Source organism: Meles meles, chromosome 6 (genome assembly GCF_922984935.1).
Source record: "Meles meles chromosome 6, mMelMel3.1 paternal haplotype, whole genome shotgun sequence".
Classification (NCBI taxonomy): Eukaryota; Metazoa; Chordata; class Mammalia; order Carnivora; family Mustelidae; genus Meles; species Meles meles.
The window spans coordinates 124059982-124080179 of record NC_060071.1 but is presented as its reverse complement, the minus strand read 5'-3'; the positions used below and the strand labels follow the sequence as shown (position 1 = coordinate 124080179).

Genomic DNA, 20198 nt, shown 5'->3' with positions numbered 1-20198 from the left:
ATTATCCACTGTGAAAACACAGTGGCGGCCCAAAGTGTGGAGGCAGCTTAAAATAGTCATTCAGTCTGAAAGCATGATCATATAGGCGTCTTGGGTTGAGTGCTACTTCAGTGGATGGTTCTTACCTTCTGGGATAGGATAGGTTGGGTAAAAACGGAATGACAAATGCAAAAAAGATGAACAGTTCCTTAAAATGCTTTCATTTACTATTAACATACACTTTTTAAATAAATATTTTGGGGCTGCATTATCACAAAATTATACAAAAAATTTTTTTTACAATGCTATATACAGAAGGTATCAGAAAACAGACTTTAAACTCACAAGATTATAACTGTACATATATCTCACATTCTGAAAAATAACATTTTCAGAAGTAACTCCACAGAAAATTTTTAAAATGTAAAAATTAGATTTAAATAGTATATTTTAAATGACTAATTACAGAAATCTGATGGGTAAACTGCAAAACAGGACTAAACTTTTGGACTACTGAATCAATACATTTTTGAAATAGTTAAGGCAAGAAGTGTCAGGTGCTTTAGAATTAAATAACCAATGGATCACTGATCTTAAGGACTTGATGTACAGCAGTTTTTAAAAAAATAAGCTAGAAGTTGGTTAGAACAGATCGAATTAATGCAAAAGAGATAAAGACTCAAACATTCTAATGACCAAATTAATTGTGAAAAAAAAGTTCATTGACTTGTTAGTTATATATCTGAGGGATAACAACATGTGTAAAAGTCCATGTGTAAGAGCATATAAACGAGCAGTTGTTTTTGTGGTCATTGCTTTTCCACTGGGAGAAGAAAGAACCAGTTATTAAACCATCTGTAAGTTGCACTTTGCTGTGCCAATTCCTAAGAAAAAACTTGAAACATTGGAGGAGGAAAGACAGTGCACAGGAGAACACAGAGCTCTCACAAAGTTAGGCGGGGCGAAATGACCATTCTGCTTCACTCTAAAAAGTGGACTCCTCTGAATTTAAGGCATATTTGTTCATTCCAGTGCTACTTAAATTTCTTCTACAAAGAAGTAAAGCATCTTAAGTTGTATTTCTAGAAATTTAGACTTCTAGTATCACTATAAATGACATTCATAATTCCACTACAAAGAACATAAATGGGGCCTAAGTGGTTTGGTTCAGCCATTTTACAAGTCAATTACATGCTAAAGTCAGATATTTTTTGCCATTTAATAAACACTGCCTGGAAACACATTTAAGAGTTCAGTGTTACCTTTTAGCTGCTGTGGTTTATGGGCAAGCTAAGGTTAACTCTAGACCAAGTTATCCAACAAATTTTTAAAATGAACCACCATCAAAAAGCATTGCAACGAGGGAGGAAACAGGGTGGCTAGCAGGTGCGGCACACTCTTGTCACGTATTTCTGTACAAAAACAGGACTGAAGGGGCCAGAGCCTCAGGTGACAAATTCAGGAGCTTAAAATACTGCACACAAAAGTAATTCTCTGTGTCAAAACCTTCATAACCTGTCATGGTTATTCACCTTCCCTTAGCTGATGGCTGGAATAAACAAGGTGGGTGGCGGGAGAACTACTTAAAATCAATGTGAGTTTTAGTCGTGAAACTGACAAGTCATTAATGCTGGCTACTCAGAGGAACAGAAATGCAGCAGAGGCATTTTGTCCTTTATCATTTACCTAAGGTTGTAATTAGTGTTTCTACATGTACTGTAATGGAAGTGGAATTTCTCTTTAGCCAAAAGCTGGGAAGCTTTGGCTCAGAAGGAAAATTTGAAACTGCAACAGGCTCAAGGTTGGGGGGGGGGGGGGGCGGGGGTGAGTGGGAGTGGTGGTTCAGAGGAATTTCTTTAATTTATTGAATGGCTCTTTATAATATACATGAATAGACAATATTAGTATATTCTAAAATTGGGCTTAATTTAGGAGAATCCATTGATGTGAATATGATCTTATGTATCAAGCTTCTTAATGCCTTAATCAGTCTTCAGATGCAGCTACTATTTAGAGCTTTAAAACCATGTTCAATCACTGGTTAGGCTTTCTGTGATACAGTTCAGCCATTTTCTGTTTTCAGTATTTACAAGGTGTTGGGCATAAAAAATAGGTATCAGGAGTCTTCACGTCGGGTTGAACCAGACTGAGATTTCCAGAAACCTGTGAGGGGTCTGTTATGCTATAGAGATAATTAACACATTAAAATAAAAATTCATAGGACCAGTAGAGCATCTTAAACTTTTTCACACTTAGAAAAATATATTTTTAAGTAGTAATCTACATAATCTCCCATCTTTAGGAAACTACGGACAGGCTAAACAGCAAATTCCTGAACGGCAAGTACTGATCTTTGGCAGCATTAAAGTGAATAGGGATAAATATCTAAGAGTTAAGCCCTAATCCACCAAAAAGGAACTTCAATGGACAAGTTTTACAAGTGGACCTGTATTCATTCCTTTTGGAAGTCAGCCTAATGGGGTGGCATACATCTAATTAATAACTTTTCCAGTAGAAAAAAAAGCTATAAAAATTTTAATTCAAGAGCTACTAAATTATTTAGCTTTGTAAATGTGACCTTGAAACACTTCAGTCTACATGTTAAACAAGGGTTTCTATTACACTACATCTTTAAATATTCAGTATCTTCTCCTGGTTAAATACTATTGCTGTCTAAAACTTGAACCTGTACACCACTGGAAAGGACTCTTCGTCATACTACTTTTTCATTAATGAGGCTATAATCATGTTTTAATTTTTCAGTTATAGAGATGACTTCTAAAAAGGATCAACAGCTCAAAAATGAAAATGTAGTTATCATATACTATTAACTTGGGATTTGTTCCTGAATGTGAAACTGCCAAGGAAAAAAATGTCATTTATAAAAAAAGAGGTTTATCGATGCTTAAGTAGCATTATCTTCTGGAGTAAAGCTTGTGTGTGTTTCCTTAGGGAAAATAATGTTTGCCGTTTAAAAACTGTGATCCTTTAGGGTGATGGGGTGTTTCCTTTCCTTATGTAAACACAAGGATAAAAAAAAGTCATTAAATAATGAACCTTGAAAATAAAACACAAATCCTAAAAAGGAAAAACAGTTTTGCTAAAGAGAGGATGAAAATTAAGCAACTTGGGTTTTTAAGATTTTGTTTTTTCAAAGGTGCTGTCCCCTAAGCCTCCCTAGCAGGTCTGCCAAGTTTGCACACTCCCCCAGAATGGGGGGCTGCCTTTCGCCAAGTCTTTATTCAGTCCTTTCTTAAAGTAATTGTCTGGCAGTGTATGGATTATGGACAGTTATCCAGTGCATACAGCAAATATTTTGAACTTATCTGTCTTCTGTTTGGATGACTCTGGGCATTTATCCCTGTTACAATCCTAAGTTAGCACCACTTGCCCATGCAAGGTTTGGTTCTGTTTTTGTTTTTTTTGTTTTTCCTCTTCTGTAATTCTGGTCTCTCAAGGCTGTTAATTTATATAGAGTCTTCTCGGCGTCCATATCTTTCAATGAGGCATATGTACACATTTCCAGACAAATAAACTGCAGTCCGGAAAGGGAAAAAAAAAAAAAAAAAAAAACAGTGAGTTCATTATATTTCTAGATTTTCAGAAATTTAAGGAGCTTTCAAATCATAAATCTATACGATTTTTCATTAACTCCTTTTATTTCCTATTGCCATTGTATGAGCCTCCATTGAGCCGGCCAGTTATGCTACCTTCCTATGTTGCTGGCTTGTAGAGTCTGTCACCTGATATAGTGATACTAGATCTCTTAATAACTAGAGTAAGAGAGTCTGTTCTTCTTGGGCTGAGAAAGTTACCCACCTGCAGTCATCACCTCCAGCACTAACAACATGTCGATCACCGCTGGTAAATCGAATATTTGTCACATGAGGTGAATGACCAAAGAACCTTTTGTGCTTTGCCTGAAAAACAATGAGAAAGTTAGGATGTTAGAACCCTAGATCTCTGTCATGGGCTGTGAAGAGAAGTAGGCAGTTTGGACCACAGCCAGCATTACTAACATCAGTTAATGGATCTGCACCAAATTTGGGCAGTCAGATGTCTCCAGGCACTCTGAACATTTTCCTGAGAGGAAAAGCATTTCAAACTTCGTAACTGAGTAAGGGTTTGATAAAAAGGCTAATCACAGCTTTATTAGGATAGTTACTTGGCATGGGGAGATGATTTCTAAAAGCTTCTACTTCAGAGTAAGGGATTTAGGAAGTTTGAAAAGATTTTAGGAACATAAATATTTCCATATCAGAAGACAGTGACATATTTAGGTATTACATTATGGGGGAAGAAGTACTAATAATCAGATGTCTAAACTAGTAAAGCTACATAAAAAACCAAAATCAAACAAAAACTTACAAATTTTTCAGGACACGGGAAGTCAAATAACTTCACCATGCCAAAGTCGTCTCCTGTTACAAGGCTGATTCCTGAATGAGATACGCAGGCACAGTTGACATTGGCTTTCTCAGTGTGTCTGGACCAGATTCCCATAACTTCATCCCCTAGAATACTAGAGGGAAGGAATTAAAGAAAATCCATCATAACAAACAGATATACCATGCTGAAAAGGTTTTTTGGCAATTAATCCCTACTTAATTATGTTACTTTAAAATTAAGATGCTTATGCTTTAGGAATGTGATGGATTAAAAAAGATGACTACTCTTGGGTACCAGTTAAATTTATAAGGTTCCCTTTCTAATAACTGCAAGATAGCATTCCTTTAGATAAGTAATATAATTGCTTAATAGTACCCAGTGTGTGGTTTTATTGCTTGTTATTAAACCTACTATGTTAAAATTATCAGGGCCTCTTTGAAGGCTTTTAACGTTGATAAAGCATGGGGCTGTGTTCAATGAATAGAAGTTCCAGCATGAACCTGTCATCATCCTCTTAGGAAGAATTCAAGGTACAGTAACAAACATAAAACTCAACTACTGTTCCCTAGTGGAACAGCTCTAACTGTTGAGCAATAGGATTTTCCAGTTTTCCTGGCTGACCTTCACCGATTTCTTACCTAGTCCATGTAGCCCAAGTGATCCTATCCATGGCGGCCTGATCCGTAACAGGTTTTCCTGAAGGCACTTCATAAACATGTCGTTTATAGCAACCAGTGGAGACCTTATATCATGTTAAAATGGGACAAGAATTCCATTATGTGAGACACACATCAGAAGGCTATAGGATAACTGGCAAAGTATGCTATTTGATTTATATTTCTAACATGACATTAACCATGACTACAAAAGCTTGTTAGAAAAAAAATGGAGAAGAGGACTAGTAAGAATAGGATATTAATGCAGAAACTGAAGAGTAAATAAAGGCAAGAGTTAAGAAGCTCTGGAATTCAGGAGTTTTTCAGAAAGTTATGGGCCAGTGTGGGGCTCAAACTCACAGCTCCGAGATTTAAGAATCAAAGGTTCGGGGAGGAGTCAAGATGGCGGAGAAGTAGCAGGCTGAGACTACATCAGGTAGCAGGAGATCAGCTCGATAGCTTATCTAAACATTGCAAACACCTGCAAATCCAACAGGAGATCGAAGAGAAAAACAGCAATTCTAGAAATAGAAAATCAACCAATTTCTGAAAGGACTGGCGGAGAAGTGAATCCAAAACGACGGGAAGATAGACCGCGGGGGGAGGGGCCAGCTCCTGGCAAGCGGCGGAGCAACGGAGCACAAAATCAGGACTTTTAAAAGTCTGTTCCACTGAGGGACATTGCTCCAGAGGCTAAACCGGGATGAAGCCCACACGGGGTCAGATTGGCCCCAGGTTCCACAGGGTCACAGAAGGATGGGGGTGTCAGAGTGTCGTAGAGCTCACAGGTATTAGAACGGGGAAGCCGGATAAAGAGACAGAGCCGAGGACTGAGCTCTCAGCTCGGGGTTACCTTGAACCGGTCGCAGGCTGGGTGAGCTCGGAGCACGGCCGGGGATACGGGAGTGATTGGGTGCTGTCCTCTGGGGGCGCACTGAGAAATGGGGCCTGGGCTCTCGGCTCCTCCGGGCCGGAGACTGGGAGGCCGCCATTTTCGTTCCCGTCCTCCGGAACTCTACGGAAAGCGTTCAGGGAATAAAAGCTCCGGAAAGCGAACCCGAGCGGATTACTTAGTCCGGCCCCTGGTAAGGGCGGTGCAATTCTGCCTGGGACAAAGACACTTGAGAGTCACTACAACAGGCCCCTCCCCCAGAAGATCAACAAAAAATCCAGCCAGGATGAAGTTCATCTACCAAGGAAAGCAGGTTCAATACCAAGGACAGCAGCGGAATTCCAGAGGAGGAGAAAGCAAAGCACGGAACTCATGGCTTTTTCCCCATGATTCTTTAGTCTTGCGGGTCTTTTTTTCAATAATTCTTTCTTCTTCTGTTAAATATTTTAAACTTCTACCCTTTTCTTTTTTAATGTTTTTTAACTAGTTTATCTAATATATATTTTTTCTTTTTTATATTTTTTGTTTTCTTTTTTTAATTTTTTCTTAACCTCTTTTTATCCCCTTCCCTCCCCCCCCCCCCCCCACGATTTGGGATCTCTTCTAATTTGGTTAAAGCACATCTTTCTGGGGTCTTTGCCACCCTTTTAGTATTTTACTTGCTCCTTCAAATACTCTTTATCTGGACAAAATGACAAGGCGGAAAAATTCACCACAAACAAAGGAACAAGAGGCAGTACCGAAGGCTAGGGACCTAATCAACACAGACATTGGTAATATGTCAGATCAAGAGTTCAGAATGACGATTCTGAACGTTCTAGCCGGGCTGGAAAAAGACATGGAAGATATTAGAGAAACCCTCTCTGGAGATATAAAAGCCCTTTCTGGAGAAATAAAAGAACTAAAATTAACCAAGTTGAAATCAAAAAAGCTATTAGTGAGGTGCAATAAAAAATGGAGGCTCCCACTGCTAGGATAAATGAGGCAGAAGAAAGAATTAGTGATATAGAAGACCAAATGACAGAGAATAAAGAAGCTGAGCAAAAGAGGGACAAAGAGCTACTAGACCACGAGGGGAGGATTCGAGAGCTAAGTGACACCATAAGACGAAACAACATTAGAATAATTGGGATTCCAGAAGAAGAAGAAAGAGAGGAGAGCAGAAGATCTATTGGAGAGAATTTCCTTAATATGGCAAAGGGAACCAGCATCAAAATCGAGGAGGTGCAGAGAACCCTCCTCAAAATCAACAAGAATAGGTCCACACCCCGTCACCTAATAGTAAAATTTACAAGTCTTAGTGACAAAGAGAAAATCCTGAAAGCAGCCCAGGAAAAGAAGTCTGTAACATACAATGGTAAAAATATTAGATTGGCAGCAGACTTATCCACAGAGACTTGGCAGGCCAGAAAGAGCTGGCATGATATATTCAGAGCACTAAACGAGAAAAACATGCAGCCAAGAATACTATATCCAGCTAGGCTATCATTGAAAATAGGAGGAGAGATAAAAAGCTTCCAGGACAAACAAAAACTGAAAGAACTTGTAAACACCAAACCAGCTCTACAGGAAATATTGAAATGGATCCTCTAAGCAAAGAGAGAGCCTAAAAGTAGTAGATTAGAAAGGTACAGAGACAATATACAGTAACAGTCACCTTACAGGCAATATAATGGCGCTAAATTCATATCTCTCAATAGTTATCCTGAATGTTAATGGGCTAAATGCCCCAATCAAAAGACACAGGGTATCAGAATGGATAAAAAAACAAAACCCATCTATACGTTGCCTACAAGAAACTCATTTTAGACGCGAAGACACCTCCAGATTTAAAGTGAGGGGGTGGAAAACAATTTACCATGCTAATGGACATCAGAAGAAAGCTGGGGTGGCAATCCTTATATCAGATCAATTGGATTTTAAGCCAAAGACTATAATAAGAGATGAGGAAGGACACTATATTATACTCAAAGGGCCTGTCCAACAAGAAGATCTAACAATTTTAAATATCTATGCCCCTAACGTGGGAGCAGCCAACTATATAAACCAATTAATAACAAAATCAAAGAAACACATTGACAATAATAGTAGGGGACTTTAACACTCCCCTCACTGAAATGGACAGATGATCCAAGCAAAAGATCAACAAGGAAATAAAGGCCTTAAAAGAGTCAAAGGCTCTGCTGACTGAGCCAGCCAGGCATCCCTAAAACTCAGCTGTAAATGCGTCCACTAACAGTATTAGAACGGCTTGTGTAAACTGGCTCTTATGTTACTGGTACCATACCTGGAGATACCGGCTATCTGCAGAGAAGTCCATTTGAATGACAAAGCTGGGAATGTCCCTGCAGTAGCTGATTCTGGTAAGGGTGGGACCCAATGTTAGGTCATAAAAATCCACTGAGTTCTCACTAGAGCCCACTGCCAAAAACCGGGAATCTGGACTAAATCTGGAGAGGTAATAAAACACGTGGAAGACCCATTAGACCACATTAAATCACATAAACATTTAAAACCAGTGACTTGCTTTCTACCTCTCAAAAGCAAGTTATGTGTGTGATCTGGCCTCAAGTAGATTTACCCAAAAGATAACAAGATTTACTCAAAATACACACAACTGATTGTGTATATTGAGATTTTATGTGTTACATGAAACAGAAAGCTTACATTTTACTATAGTTTTAAGTGGCTCCTGATTCTTCATCTGATTCCTGTAAAAAGATCTAAGTTTTGAAAAAGCCACTAACATACATAACTTTCTTACATAATACACCAAATTTACCAAGATAGGATTCCTTCATCTGGAAACAGACCAGATTAATTTGCCTCAGGTTACAGATGAAGTGACACTACCTGAAATTTAGGAGTTACCTTAAAAGACAAATATGTGCCCAGTGGGCATGGGAAATAGTATGGGACAATTCGGTTGAGGTTCTTTAGGAAAATAGGCCTGCAGGAAGTTTATATATTGAAATTCTGAGGAAGGTTTCATGTGTAAAAGGGTTTTACTAATGAAAAGAATGCAAGCTTTTAACAGAACTGGATTCAAAAATCTTGATCACACAGAAGTACTCAGTAAATGGTAGCCATTGTCAAAATAAGCTTACACACTGGAATGTAAACATTCAAGAAAAGTTTATAGTTTAATTCAGGGTCTCGGGCATAGGTGTTTGAGGAGTATTAATTTTTTTAAATATTTTATTCATTTGAGAGGGGAGCAGCAGAGGAACAGGGAGAAGCAGACTTTCCACTGAGCAGGGAGCCCACCAAGGGGCTTGGTCCCAGGACCGAGATCGTGACTTGAGCATAAGTCAGGTGCTCAACCAACTGAGTCACCCAGGTGCCCTGATGAGTACTCATTAACTGAGCAACTATATATTCAATTGAGATGTGCAGTTACAACTTTAATTCTCCAGGTTGACAATTTACAAAGGACAGATGGCTCTCTTCTGTACAGTGGAACATAATTCTTGGACGAATCAACTTCCTGGACACATCAGTGTGATACTAACTTGTTAAAGATTCCCCCAAGTACATGCCGTTATAAGGCACCGTGGTTGGTGCCAATGGATAGATAATGCAGCAAGCAATAAATAAGCATACAAACAGCCACATTCCAGCATACAGTGTAGGATGTCATTAAATGCTATAGGCACCAAGGACCTGTTTCCAAGTGTAACCTGGGTCATTTAAGAATGTATATACTAAAAATTCTATTCCACTTGTTGACTAACCTGATATCATGGACTGCACATCGTCTGTCTCTCTTCTTTCCCCATATTTTTAGAGAGCTCACCAGTAAAATAATAAATTCTCCATTTTTCATTCCAATAGCCACCATATCCCCTTCAGGGCTGTAACACACGGTACGAGCAGCATGTCCCAAATTCACTTTGTTTAACATCTTCTGCATAAGAACCAAGAGTCGTAGAGAACTACTTTAAATAGAGTACTTATAAAGTAAACCAATTTCTTTTCAAAATTCACAATTCTCAAATAGTTATTTAAGTGCTAGCAACTTAGGACTTACACTGTCCTTAGAAATTCTAACTTTAAGAAAACTGTACCTACTTTATCAGCAATATCCCAGAGTCTTACTGTCCCATCTTCTGCAGCGGAAAGGAAAAAATCCCGGGAAGGATGTGTCACCAATCCCCATATGGGTCCGTCCACATGGCCATTAACTAAAATATTACATGCTGCATTTTTCTCTCCAACTTCGATAATCTCTGCATTTCTTGTCCCAACTAGGATCTTGCCCTAAAACACAAATGGGACCAATACATTTAATGTAATACAACAGTTGCTTTCAATAACTTAAGAAGGACCCTACTGACCTCCTTTCAGAGAACTTTCTGCTGTGACTGCTCTAGGCCTTAGCTCCTGCAGTTTCCTTTGACTAGCACCCGCAGGAGCACCGGGCTGGGCTGCCTGGCAGAGTCCGTGCAAAAGAACACAACTGTGCTCTAGGATCCCAGCACCTGGCTTTGCCAGTCAGAGTTTGAACTTGGCCTCTATTTTAAACTGAAGATTCCAAGGAGGTGTAAGTGCACTGGGATACAGGAAGAAAGTACTGGATTTTAGTTAAGAGGGAAGTATAAATAAAGGTAAGTTTAGTGGTATATATATATATACACACACAATGGAATACTATGCAGCCATCAAAAATGAAATTTGCCATTTGCAATGACGTGGATGGAACTAGAGGGTATTGTGCCGAGCAAAATAAGTCAATCAGAGAAAGACAGTTATCATAGGATCTCTGATACGAGGAATCAGAGAGACAGGGCAGGAGGTTTGGGGGGTAGGAAGGGAAAAAATGTAACAAGATCGGATCAGGAGGGAGACAAACCATAAGAGACTCCTAATCTCGGGAAACAAACTGAAGGTTGCTGGGAGGAGGGGGGAGTATGGAGAGGGTGGTTGGGTTATGGACACGGGAGGGTATGTGATACGGCAAGTGCTGTGAAATGTGTAAGCCTGACGATTCACAGAGCCGTACCCCTGGGGCAAATAATACATTATATATTAATAAACATTTTTAAAAAGGTAAGTTTAACCAATGGATACATGGACTGAGAATAACACATGTGTATGACTTATAAATAGACTCACTGCAAGTTCATGCACGGTCAACATTTTTTATGGTAATCGGTGTTTTAAAAAAACAAACAGATGGGGCACCTAGGTGGCTTAGTTGGTAGAGTGAGCGACTCGATGTTGGTGTCATGAGTTTAAGCCCACGTTGCAGGGGAGAGTACTTAAAAAAAAAAAAAAAAGAGCTGCTCTAATCAAAATGAGTTGACTGGCAAGAAACTCCGCTTCTGCCTACCACAGCTGAACGAGCAGATTCAAGAACACATAGAGGCTGGCCTAGAGTACTGAGACAGAAGAGCGGCCCCCCGTCCTCTGGCTGGCCTGGTGCCGGAAGCCGGGGAGGCAGAGGACGGCCGACAAGCAAACTCATCTTTTCTATCATTCTTCACGTTCCAGAGGGTGAGAGAATCCCACAAATTAACTGTCCTCTACTTTCTGCTGCACCGTAATGGCTCAAGGAACATCCTTCTTACTTTGCCTCTGCACACAGAACGAACACAGTCAGTGACTTGTCCGGTCTCAAGCCTGAAGGCGCGGCATCGCCTCAGCTCCTGATCCCACAGTTTGACTGCTCCTCCTTCTTTTGACCTAGTAACAACCCAAACCAAAATAAGCATTTATTAGCTATTCCAAATAATTTTTGAAATAAACAAATACTAAATTGCAAGCAGAATAGGAAGAAAAAGGCCCCAATATTAACTTTTTACAGCAATTTTAAGATACACAGTACTTCATTCAGCTTAAACCGATTTTACTTCATTTTTCTGACATAAGCGTAATCTTACTTAGATCCCACCCCCTATATAATGTATCCTCTTGATTAAGGAAATGTGTAAAATAATGTGTGATGTTAAAATGATAATGAAAATGTAAGGCCAGATAATAAGATTACAGATGCTATGCTACAGACGATATTTTTAATGGCCAAAAGGAAGGCACCTTTCCTCCCATGATGAAACCACCCAACTCAGCGGCTGCCCATGAGCAGAGGTGCGGTGTGTGTGGCATGTGGGAAACCCCAGCATCAGAGTAATATGGAAAAAGTAGACTATAGCCCATTTATGGTTTTTCAGTTGGGAATCTGAAAAATGTAAAATTTTATTTTCCATCTGTGAGGTGAACTGCTTGTCTTAGGACCAAAACATGCCCATGTACGATAATGGTCTTCCTTCATGTGAAAGACAAAAGCTATTGCATTTGTGCTTCATACCCAAGGCTTCTCTCAATCCTTTCTGGAAATGTACTGCTTGGACACATAAACACTGTATTTTCACATAAATATGCTGGCAGAAAATCAATTCTAAGTATCTGGCTTCTGGGAGGATTTCAAAGCACTCAGAAAAAGGCCTTTCCTTAGACTTAAATTTTTGAAGCCTTGTATGACATAATTTTATGTCACAAGTTTGCCTCAAGGAGAAGCAAACAAGGCAGTTTGTTTCCAGCATCCTCTCATCCTCTGCTGAGACAGCAAGTGTCCATCTGGACAAAGAAGGGAACAGGCAGTCCAGGTGCATCCTGGGTGTAAGGGCAGAGATTCTCCCACGGGTCCCCTCTGACCTAGCAAATACGTACACAGGATACAAACATGACGAAAATCAGTTCTCTGTGTGCCTCACTACTACCTCAAATTCTCACCCTGTTTACTGAGGTCTAGGCTTCTCTATAGTATGAAAAAAACTGCAAGTGACTTTAAAGACCAGCACTTAAGAATCCACAAGAAGGCACATCAGAGGCAATAAGAGTGAAGCACAGGAGGAAATGCAGAGGGGATATTCTAGAAAGAACTAGAATAATGAACTGCAAACCGCAGGCTGAGCCCAACACACAGACACACAGTGAGGCCATGCACAGGAGGACTCACGGCCTTTCCTTGCCGCCGGTCACAATAAGGCCGTCCCGCAGCGTGGTGTACATGGCAAACACAGGCCCGTTGTGAGCTCTGGCCACGATTCTACACAATATGTGATCTTTCCACACACAGACATCTCCACTGATAGTACCTGTAAACGTCAAGTTATTCTGAAAAGGAGTGGGGAAGGGGGAGATAAACTCATCAAAAGTGCAAATAGAGATGAAACAGACACAATTCTCTACCATAAGTGTGGCCTCCCTCCCACATGGCCCAGCGGGGGGTTGGGGGAAAGCCATGGGCAGGGGCCAGAAAACCCTAATGGCTTTGTCAGGGCCTGCTGTGCGGCTCTGCCTCATATTCACTGGACTGACCTCAGAAAGATTTGTAACCTCTAGGAGGAACCACTTTTTCATGTGTAAAATGAGGGAGTTCAGGCTCCACAGTCCCATCCATTTCTAAAATATACTGGTTGATATCATCCCTTTGAGCTGCTTCCCTTCAGCTGCCCGAGAAATAACTTGAGGTCATTAGTCACTGAGAGTAAAAGAAAAGTAGGAACAGGACTTGAAAGTAACTTTTCACTAGGTTGGTATTTTGTCACAGAAAGTAAAACTATGTATAGAATTCATGAAATGAGCAAAGCTGTGGGAATTTTTAGGTTTCACTAATTCATGAAGTTATATATGAAATTGTTTGCCATGGCTTCTTAAAATCAAAATAACAAAGTCAACGTGATACAAAATAAATTTGATAAGGTGCCAAAATAGCACTTTAGATCACTCTGAAGATTGCAGTCCTATTTCATTTATTTGAAGACTGGAGAAATTCTGTATCGTGTGCTATTTTCATCCATTTTAGCTTCACTGTTGGAGCCAATGGTACCAGATCTTTCACCAGAAACAATATGGAAGAACCGATAGGAAAATTAATTTTGAATTACAACAAAACAAAAGTTTTCTTTAATCTTTCTGAGAATACTATATGGTTGGTATGTTAATTTCCCTACAACAATTTTTTTTTTTTTAAGTCCTCTCTATCCCCAACGTGCAGCTCGAACTCCTGACCAGGGTTGATCAAGAGTCACCTGCTTCAGGGACTGAGCCAGCTAGGTGCCCCCCCATCAACGATTTAATGTGACTCCAAATTCCTCAGCATTTACACATTTTCTCTGTACCTTATATTTAGATAACAATAATTACATTTGTCATCTAGAAGCATCATTAATCCCTGCCTTACCTGCAATCAGAATGTGAATGCTTCAGGTATAGAAACCAGTATTTTACCTCCCTTGCTTTTAGCCCCTTGGCAAAGAGGATGTGCAAAAAGAGCCTAAACTGGACATAAACCCATCTCGCTATGTAACAAAATACCCTGATCGTACTGTTGCTTCAAACCTCCATCCATTATGACTAACATTTTAGGCTTCAAGTTTATTTTCTGTCAGGCATGGGCAACCTGCTACATAAGAAATTTTATCCAGGAAGAAAATTAATCTACACGGACAAAGTAAATGCCAGAAGCATTTGAATGTGTGAATTTTTCTGCTAGATAATGATTACTTGTCTTACGTAATGAGGGCCCAAAATGCTTAATGGAAATCTGACATGGTACAACCAACATTTACAACGGTCTTTTTCTCAAAAATGTGCTTAAAGTTTCTAAAAGTATAATTTTCTTCACATTACATACCCACATAAACATGTTAGTAAGTAAATCCACTTAGGTTTTCAATGCACTGAAGGATTTAAAAAGCCTGGGTGGGGTACCGAGCATTAAAGGAAAGAGCTGTGGATTGTGATCCGTCAGCCCAGATGGGATGGGGGAGGAGCAGGATAGTCTCTCTAGAACACTTTCTGTGCAGGCCAAGAATTGTGCTCTTCCTCCTCAGAGTGAGCTGAGTGAGTGGAGTGAGCAGCACTGGCCCAGAGCACTTCCAACTATGTGCTAAGCAGTGATTTACGATGATAGCAAAGAAAATCCTAAACCCCATCACCACCTTAAAGAGTAGAAAATCACATTTCCTGATTCATCTTTCTGTATTCTGACAAATCTTTAGGATTATGAGGAACAACTAGGAGGATAGAAATTTTAGGAATTTTAGGATGACAATGACAAAATTATTGAAGGCTTTTAAGAATGGCAATGGCCTCAGGACTCAAATGTTGCATTATAATCCTCCACCCTCGTTAATTTTCTTTCCCACTCCCTCATTTCTGAAAGTATTAGACTCTGAAAGGGGAAATGTATGCATGACCAGGACCTATGTAATGATTAGTGGGTCACAATGCCATAGAAAGTTATGGTGGTTTATCTATTTAAAATAGGAAAATTGAAAATAGGGATGCCTGGGTGGTTCAGTTGGTTAAGCGGCTGCCTTCAGCTCTGGTCCTGATCCCTGGGATTGAGTCCCATATTGGGTTACTTGCTTGACAAAGAGCCTGCTTCTCCCTCTGCCACTCTGCCTGCCTGTGCTCGCTCTCTCTCTCTCTCTCTCTCTCTGATAAATGAAATATTAAAAAAGGAAAGAAAGAAAATTGAAAGTAGTCCAATTTCTGTAATTCTGAGACACACTAGCACATGCATTTTAAGAGACATACTGCACCAAATGCAACAGCAAGCATGGTCTGCATCCGGGCATCTTCCACTGTGCTCAGGAGCCCTTTTCTGCTAAGAAGAGCCCTTCCTGCCAGTGTCCAGAACTTCACGTGTTTGACTCCCACAGAGACAAACTGGGAATCGGAATCTGGTCGGAATTCGGCCACAAAAATACGTTGGTTGTGACCAGCTCTGCTGGCAATTTTGGTACCTGATTGGGACAACAAAATTAACAAGGTTAGTATAAGATGCTAATTTTTACACAATCAGTTGTTCAAAATATATAGTTCAAAAAACAAATACTTATGAGGCAGCATGCCTCTTGCACAGCTACCTAGCAATCACAGGACCTGTGGAGAGAGTCATTCTGACATAGTTTCTCAAGGGTTATGTGTGTTAACAGGAGCTTTATTATCACTGAAGGGCCATGCCAGATTTTAGAAATCATAGCTTTAGGCTCTGGGAACTTCGCTTTTTATAGCAGCTAGATATAAGCTACAGAAAAGTTTTGTCTAAAGTATAAGTAATATTACCCCTTTTGATGGTCATTGTCACAATATACTTAGTTTCCATTCTTGACTAAGACCCTCCATAACCAACCAAAGAATAATTGGCAGAGAGACTCACATATGGTTTCTTACTGAAAGGCAAGAGCAGTGAATCGTATATAGTAGTAATAACTTACATTGATTTATGTTTTGTGAGCTGCTTTCACTGAGTTTTTTTAAGTGGAACATACCAAAAGTAACATCAGCTGTGTATTGTAGAGGGCTAAAATAAAAAATGGTTTCATCACGAAGGTAAGGCAAATGCTAGAGAATTCATATTACCCTAATATACTTATTGTTTTTGTAAATTACAAAAGGAAAAAGAACCCTACCTTCCTGCCATCTCCAAATAGTAACAGTGTGTTCTGGGTCCAGCCCCACAGACAGCAAGAGCTTTCCAGTAGCACTGAAGCTGACTGAACAAACCCCCTTTGAATGGTAGCATCTCAGTATAGATAAAGTCTGCTTGTTCACTGCATCCCAGATGTGGATGGAAGGAGCTGTAGCTAAATAAAGATAAAATCCAAAAGTTATAATATGCCTACTGCAAATGTTTCTATTTCTATAGCTGATGTGTATTTTCTGAAACATGGGAAAGTATGTGCCAAAGTAAGGCTGTGTACTTAATAAAAAGATAGCTCGAAACTAATACTAAATTCAAAAGAAAAGAAAAAAGAAACACTCATAAATACGAAGAGCTGATGTTTGCCAGAGGGGAGGGTGGTGGGGGATGGACAAGCTGGAGGAGAGGGAGTGGGAGATACGAGGCGGCAGAACCCTGACGGCATCACACTCATGGTCACAGATCGCAGCCAAGCTCACGGCGAGTGCAGAAGAACTCGCACACTTGTCCAGTCATGACACTGGACACCTGAAACTCACCCAACATTGTGTGTCAACTATACCTCAATTAAGAAATTGCAATAAAAGTGAAGAGAGAAAAAGGAAAGAGGAAGGAAAAGAAAAAACGCAAAATACTTCTTCAGGCAATAGTTCAAATTGCATTTTTGAGAAAATAACATTTAGACAAGAAAATTAGGCAATCACAAGCTTTAAACTAGTCAAAAATAATGCATGTTTTAGATATGTGTTAAATTTTTAAAAAAGATTTTGCTTAGTTATCCGACAAGGCGGGGAGGGGGGCGGAGAGCATGCGAGCACAAGCAGGGGAAGCTGGATAGGGAGAAGCAGGCTCCCTGTGGAGCAGAGAGCCTGATGTAGGGCTCGACGTGGGGCTCAATTCCAGGACTCTGGGACCATGACCTGAGCAGAAGGCAAACGCTTAACAGACTTGAGCCACCCAGGCACCCCTACATAGGTGTTAAACTTTACGTAATTATGTGGAGAAATATACAAATATTGTATAATAATTAAATATCAGATTATATTCAGTTATCTGAATGCTATCTTTGTTACTATTAGTTACTAATGTTATTCAATATCTTATGTTATCTGAAGGAGAGGTGAAAAGCAAGCATAAATTGAGAAAGGCAACTGAATAGATCTCAAAACAAATTTTCAACCCTATAGACAGATATTTGGTAAAAAGCTAAGTTCATATTATTTTATAAGACAGTGTAGTTTTTCTAAATAGGATTTCAGGGCAGAAATAAAACTGCTTATTTTTTTATTTTTATTTTTCATGATTTTTTTAAATTAAAAAATTTTTTTTTAGTAGACCCTACACCCAATATGGGGCTTGAACTCATGACCCCAAGATCAAGAATCACATATTCTACTGGCTAAGCAAGCCAGGCACTCTTCTAAAAAAAGATTTTAAGTAATCTCTACATCCAACATAGGATGTGAACTCACAACTCTGAGATTAAGTGTCGCATGCCAGGCACCCCCAAACTACCAATCTTTCAAAAAATTATATCTGTGTTATTTAACCTGTGTAGCCCATTTGTGCTGTTTAAAAATTTTTTCCCAGCTCTTTGTATTTTCAAAGTCAAAATGTTAGGGCTTTGTATTTTCTTCATGAACTGTAGCCTACAAAAATGAATAGATAAGTCAATTCAGCAGCTAGTTCAGTTCCAAAACATAAGTACTTATATATTTTTAAAAGATTTTATTTATGTGAGAGAGAGAGAAAGCACAGAAGGAGTGGGAGAAGCAGAGAGCCTGACACAGGGCTTGATTGCAGGACCCCAGGATTATGACCTGAGCTGAAGGCAGTTAACTGACAGCCACCCAGGTGCCCCAGAACATAAGTACTTTTAGTAAAATAAGCCAAATACTAAAGTGCGTTTGTTTCAAATTATATATCTGCTTGTGTTATTGTAAAAATAGAGACATTTCAGTTTCCAAAGAAAACATTCTGATAAATTTAGACTGTATCGTATACAATTTACAATTTATACTATACAGTGATAAATCTGACAGTTTTTCAAAGTAATTAAAATCTATTAACCCAGGGATCTAAGATCATTAAATAAAAATTGTTCAAAGACTTATGTAACTGTAAGTAATCAAAACTGCAGACTTGGGTGCCTAGGTGGCTCAGTGGGTTAAAGCCTCTGCCTTCGCCTCAGGTCATGATCCCAGGGTCCTGGGATCGAGCCCCGCATCGGGCTCTCTGCTCAGCGGGGAGCCTGCTTCCTCCTCTCTCTCTGCCTCTCTGCCTATTTGTGATCTCTGTCAAATAAATAAAATCTTAAAAAAAAAAAAACCTGCAGACTTAAAAGTGTACCATATAGGGGCACCTGGGTGGCTCAATCAGTTAAGCATCCAGTTCTTGATTTCAGCTTGGGTCATGATCTCAGGGTTGTGCAGTTGAACACGTGCCAGGCTCCACACTCAGCGCGGAGTCAGTTGGAACCCTCTCCCTCCAGCCCTCCCCCCCGGCTTGTGCACGTGCACTTCCTCTCTCAAAGAACAGTTTACCATGTAATAAAATAGGGTATTTATGTGTGAAAAACTGAATATAACAAACTTAAGTACTGGACTAAAACTAGAATGTTCTTATTCAGTAGAAGTCAATGGATATGAAGGACTGGCAAACTTAAGTATAGCAGCATCAACAGTAGCCTCGGAAACTATGGAAAGAGCCCAGATATCCATCGACTGACAAATGGATAAAGAAGATGTGGTATACATACACAATGGAATATAACTCAGTCATCAGAAAGTAATGAAATCTTGCCATATGCAATGCTGTGGATGGAGCTAAAGAGTATTACGCTTAGCAAAATGTGAGAGAAAGACAACGCTATGATCTTACTCCTATGTGGAATTTAAGAAATAGAACAGATGAACATTTGGGAAGGGGAAAAAAGAGGGAAGCAAACTGTAACAGACTCAATGACAGAACAAACGGAGGGTTGATGGATGGGGATGGGGTGGGGGATGGGCTAGGTGGGTGAGGAGTATTAAGGAGCACGCTTGTTGGGATGAACACTGGGTGTTGTATGTTAGTGATAGATCAATAAATTCTACTCCTAAAACCAGTATTATACTGTATGTTAACTAGCATTTAAACAAAAATTTGAAAAGGTAAATATATACTAGATCAGTCTATAATTTTTTTGCCAGTAATAAATATTATATAGGTCTTCTATAACATAAAACATTTATACATGTTCACAAAAAGCACCTCTCAGCAATCCCTATACTTCATCTGCCTAAATGTGATGAGGTAGATAATGGATTTTTTTTTTAAAGATTTTATTTATTTATTTGACAGAGATCACAAGTAGGCAGAGAGGCAGGCAGAGAGAGAAGGGGAAGCAGGCTCCCCGCAGAGCAGAGAGCCCAATGTGGGGCTCGATCCCAGGACCCTGGGATCAGGACCTGAGCCGAAGGCAGAGGCTTTAACCAACTGAGCCACCCAGGCACCCCTAGATAATGGATTTCAAGAAACATCAGTTTTGTCTCCAAATTTCATCTTACAAATTACAAGGACTTTCATTTATCTACAGTTTAGATAGCAAATAATCTTAAGTTTAATACTGAGCTTTTCAAGCTTTCCAAGAAAGTTAAATGAAATGGTAAGGAGTGTATACCTGAAACTTGTGTTTTAAAACATACAGTATGAACATGGCATAGGATTACCACATATTCAGACTGTTCTGAACTCACATCAGTAATAGGATCTAAGATTTAAATCACTACAAATTTTCAAGGCCTAACTTACTGAAGAAAGATAAAATTATGTTCATTAAGTACATATTATTTTCTCCTATGATTCA

The 20198-nt window shown here is 39.5% G+C and overlaps 1 protein-coding gene across 3 annotated transcripts in view; it reads right to left on the bottom strand.

Annotated features, from left to right (window-relative positions):
* Positions 1-3318: 3318 nt before the first annotated feature.
* Positions 3319-20198, bottom strand: part of EML5 (EMAP like 5) — a 183202-nt gene continuing 166322 nt past the window's right edge. For 2 of the 3 annotated variants that reach the window (XM_046007940.1, XM_046007941.1), the window contains 11 exons: positions 16341-16514; positions 15463-15671; positions 12875-13032; positions 11487-11601; positions 9988-10176; positions 9651-9823; positions 8204-8366; positions 5007-5110; positions 4348-4501; positions 3799-3899; positions 3319-3514 (listed from right to left, as the gene is read on the bottom strand). In XM_046007940.1, coding sequence (XP_045863896.1) covers positions 3478-3514; positions 3799-3899; positions 4348-4501; positions 5007-5110; positions 8204-8366; positions 9651-9823; positions 9988-10176; positions 11487-11601; positions 12875-13032; positions 15463-15671; positions 16341-16514 — 1577 coding nt within the window. In that variant the 3' untranslated portion in view covers positions 3319-3477. Of the gene's footprint in view, positions 3515-3798; positions 3900-4347; positions 4502-5006; positions 5111-8203; positions 8367-9650; positions 9824-9987; positions 10177-11486; positions 11602-12874; positions 13033-15462; positions 15672-16340; positions 16515-20198 lie in introns of those variants that run through there. The other variant, XM_046007942.1, reaches the window with a different exon arrangement.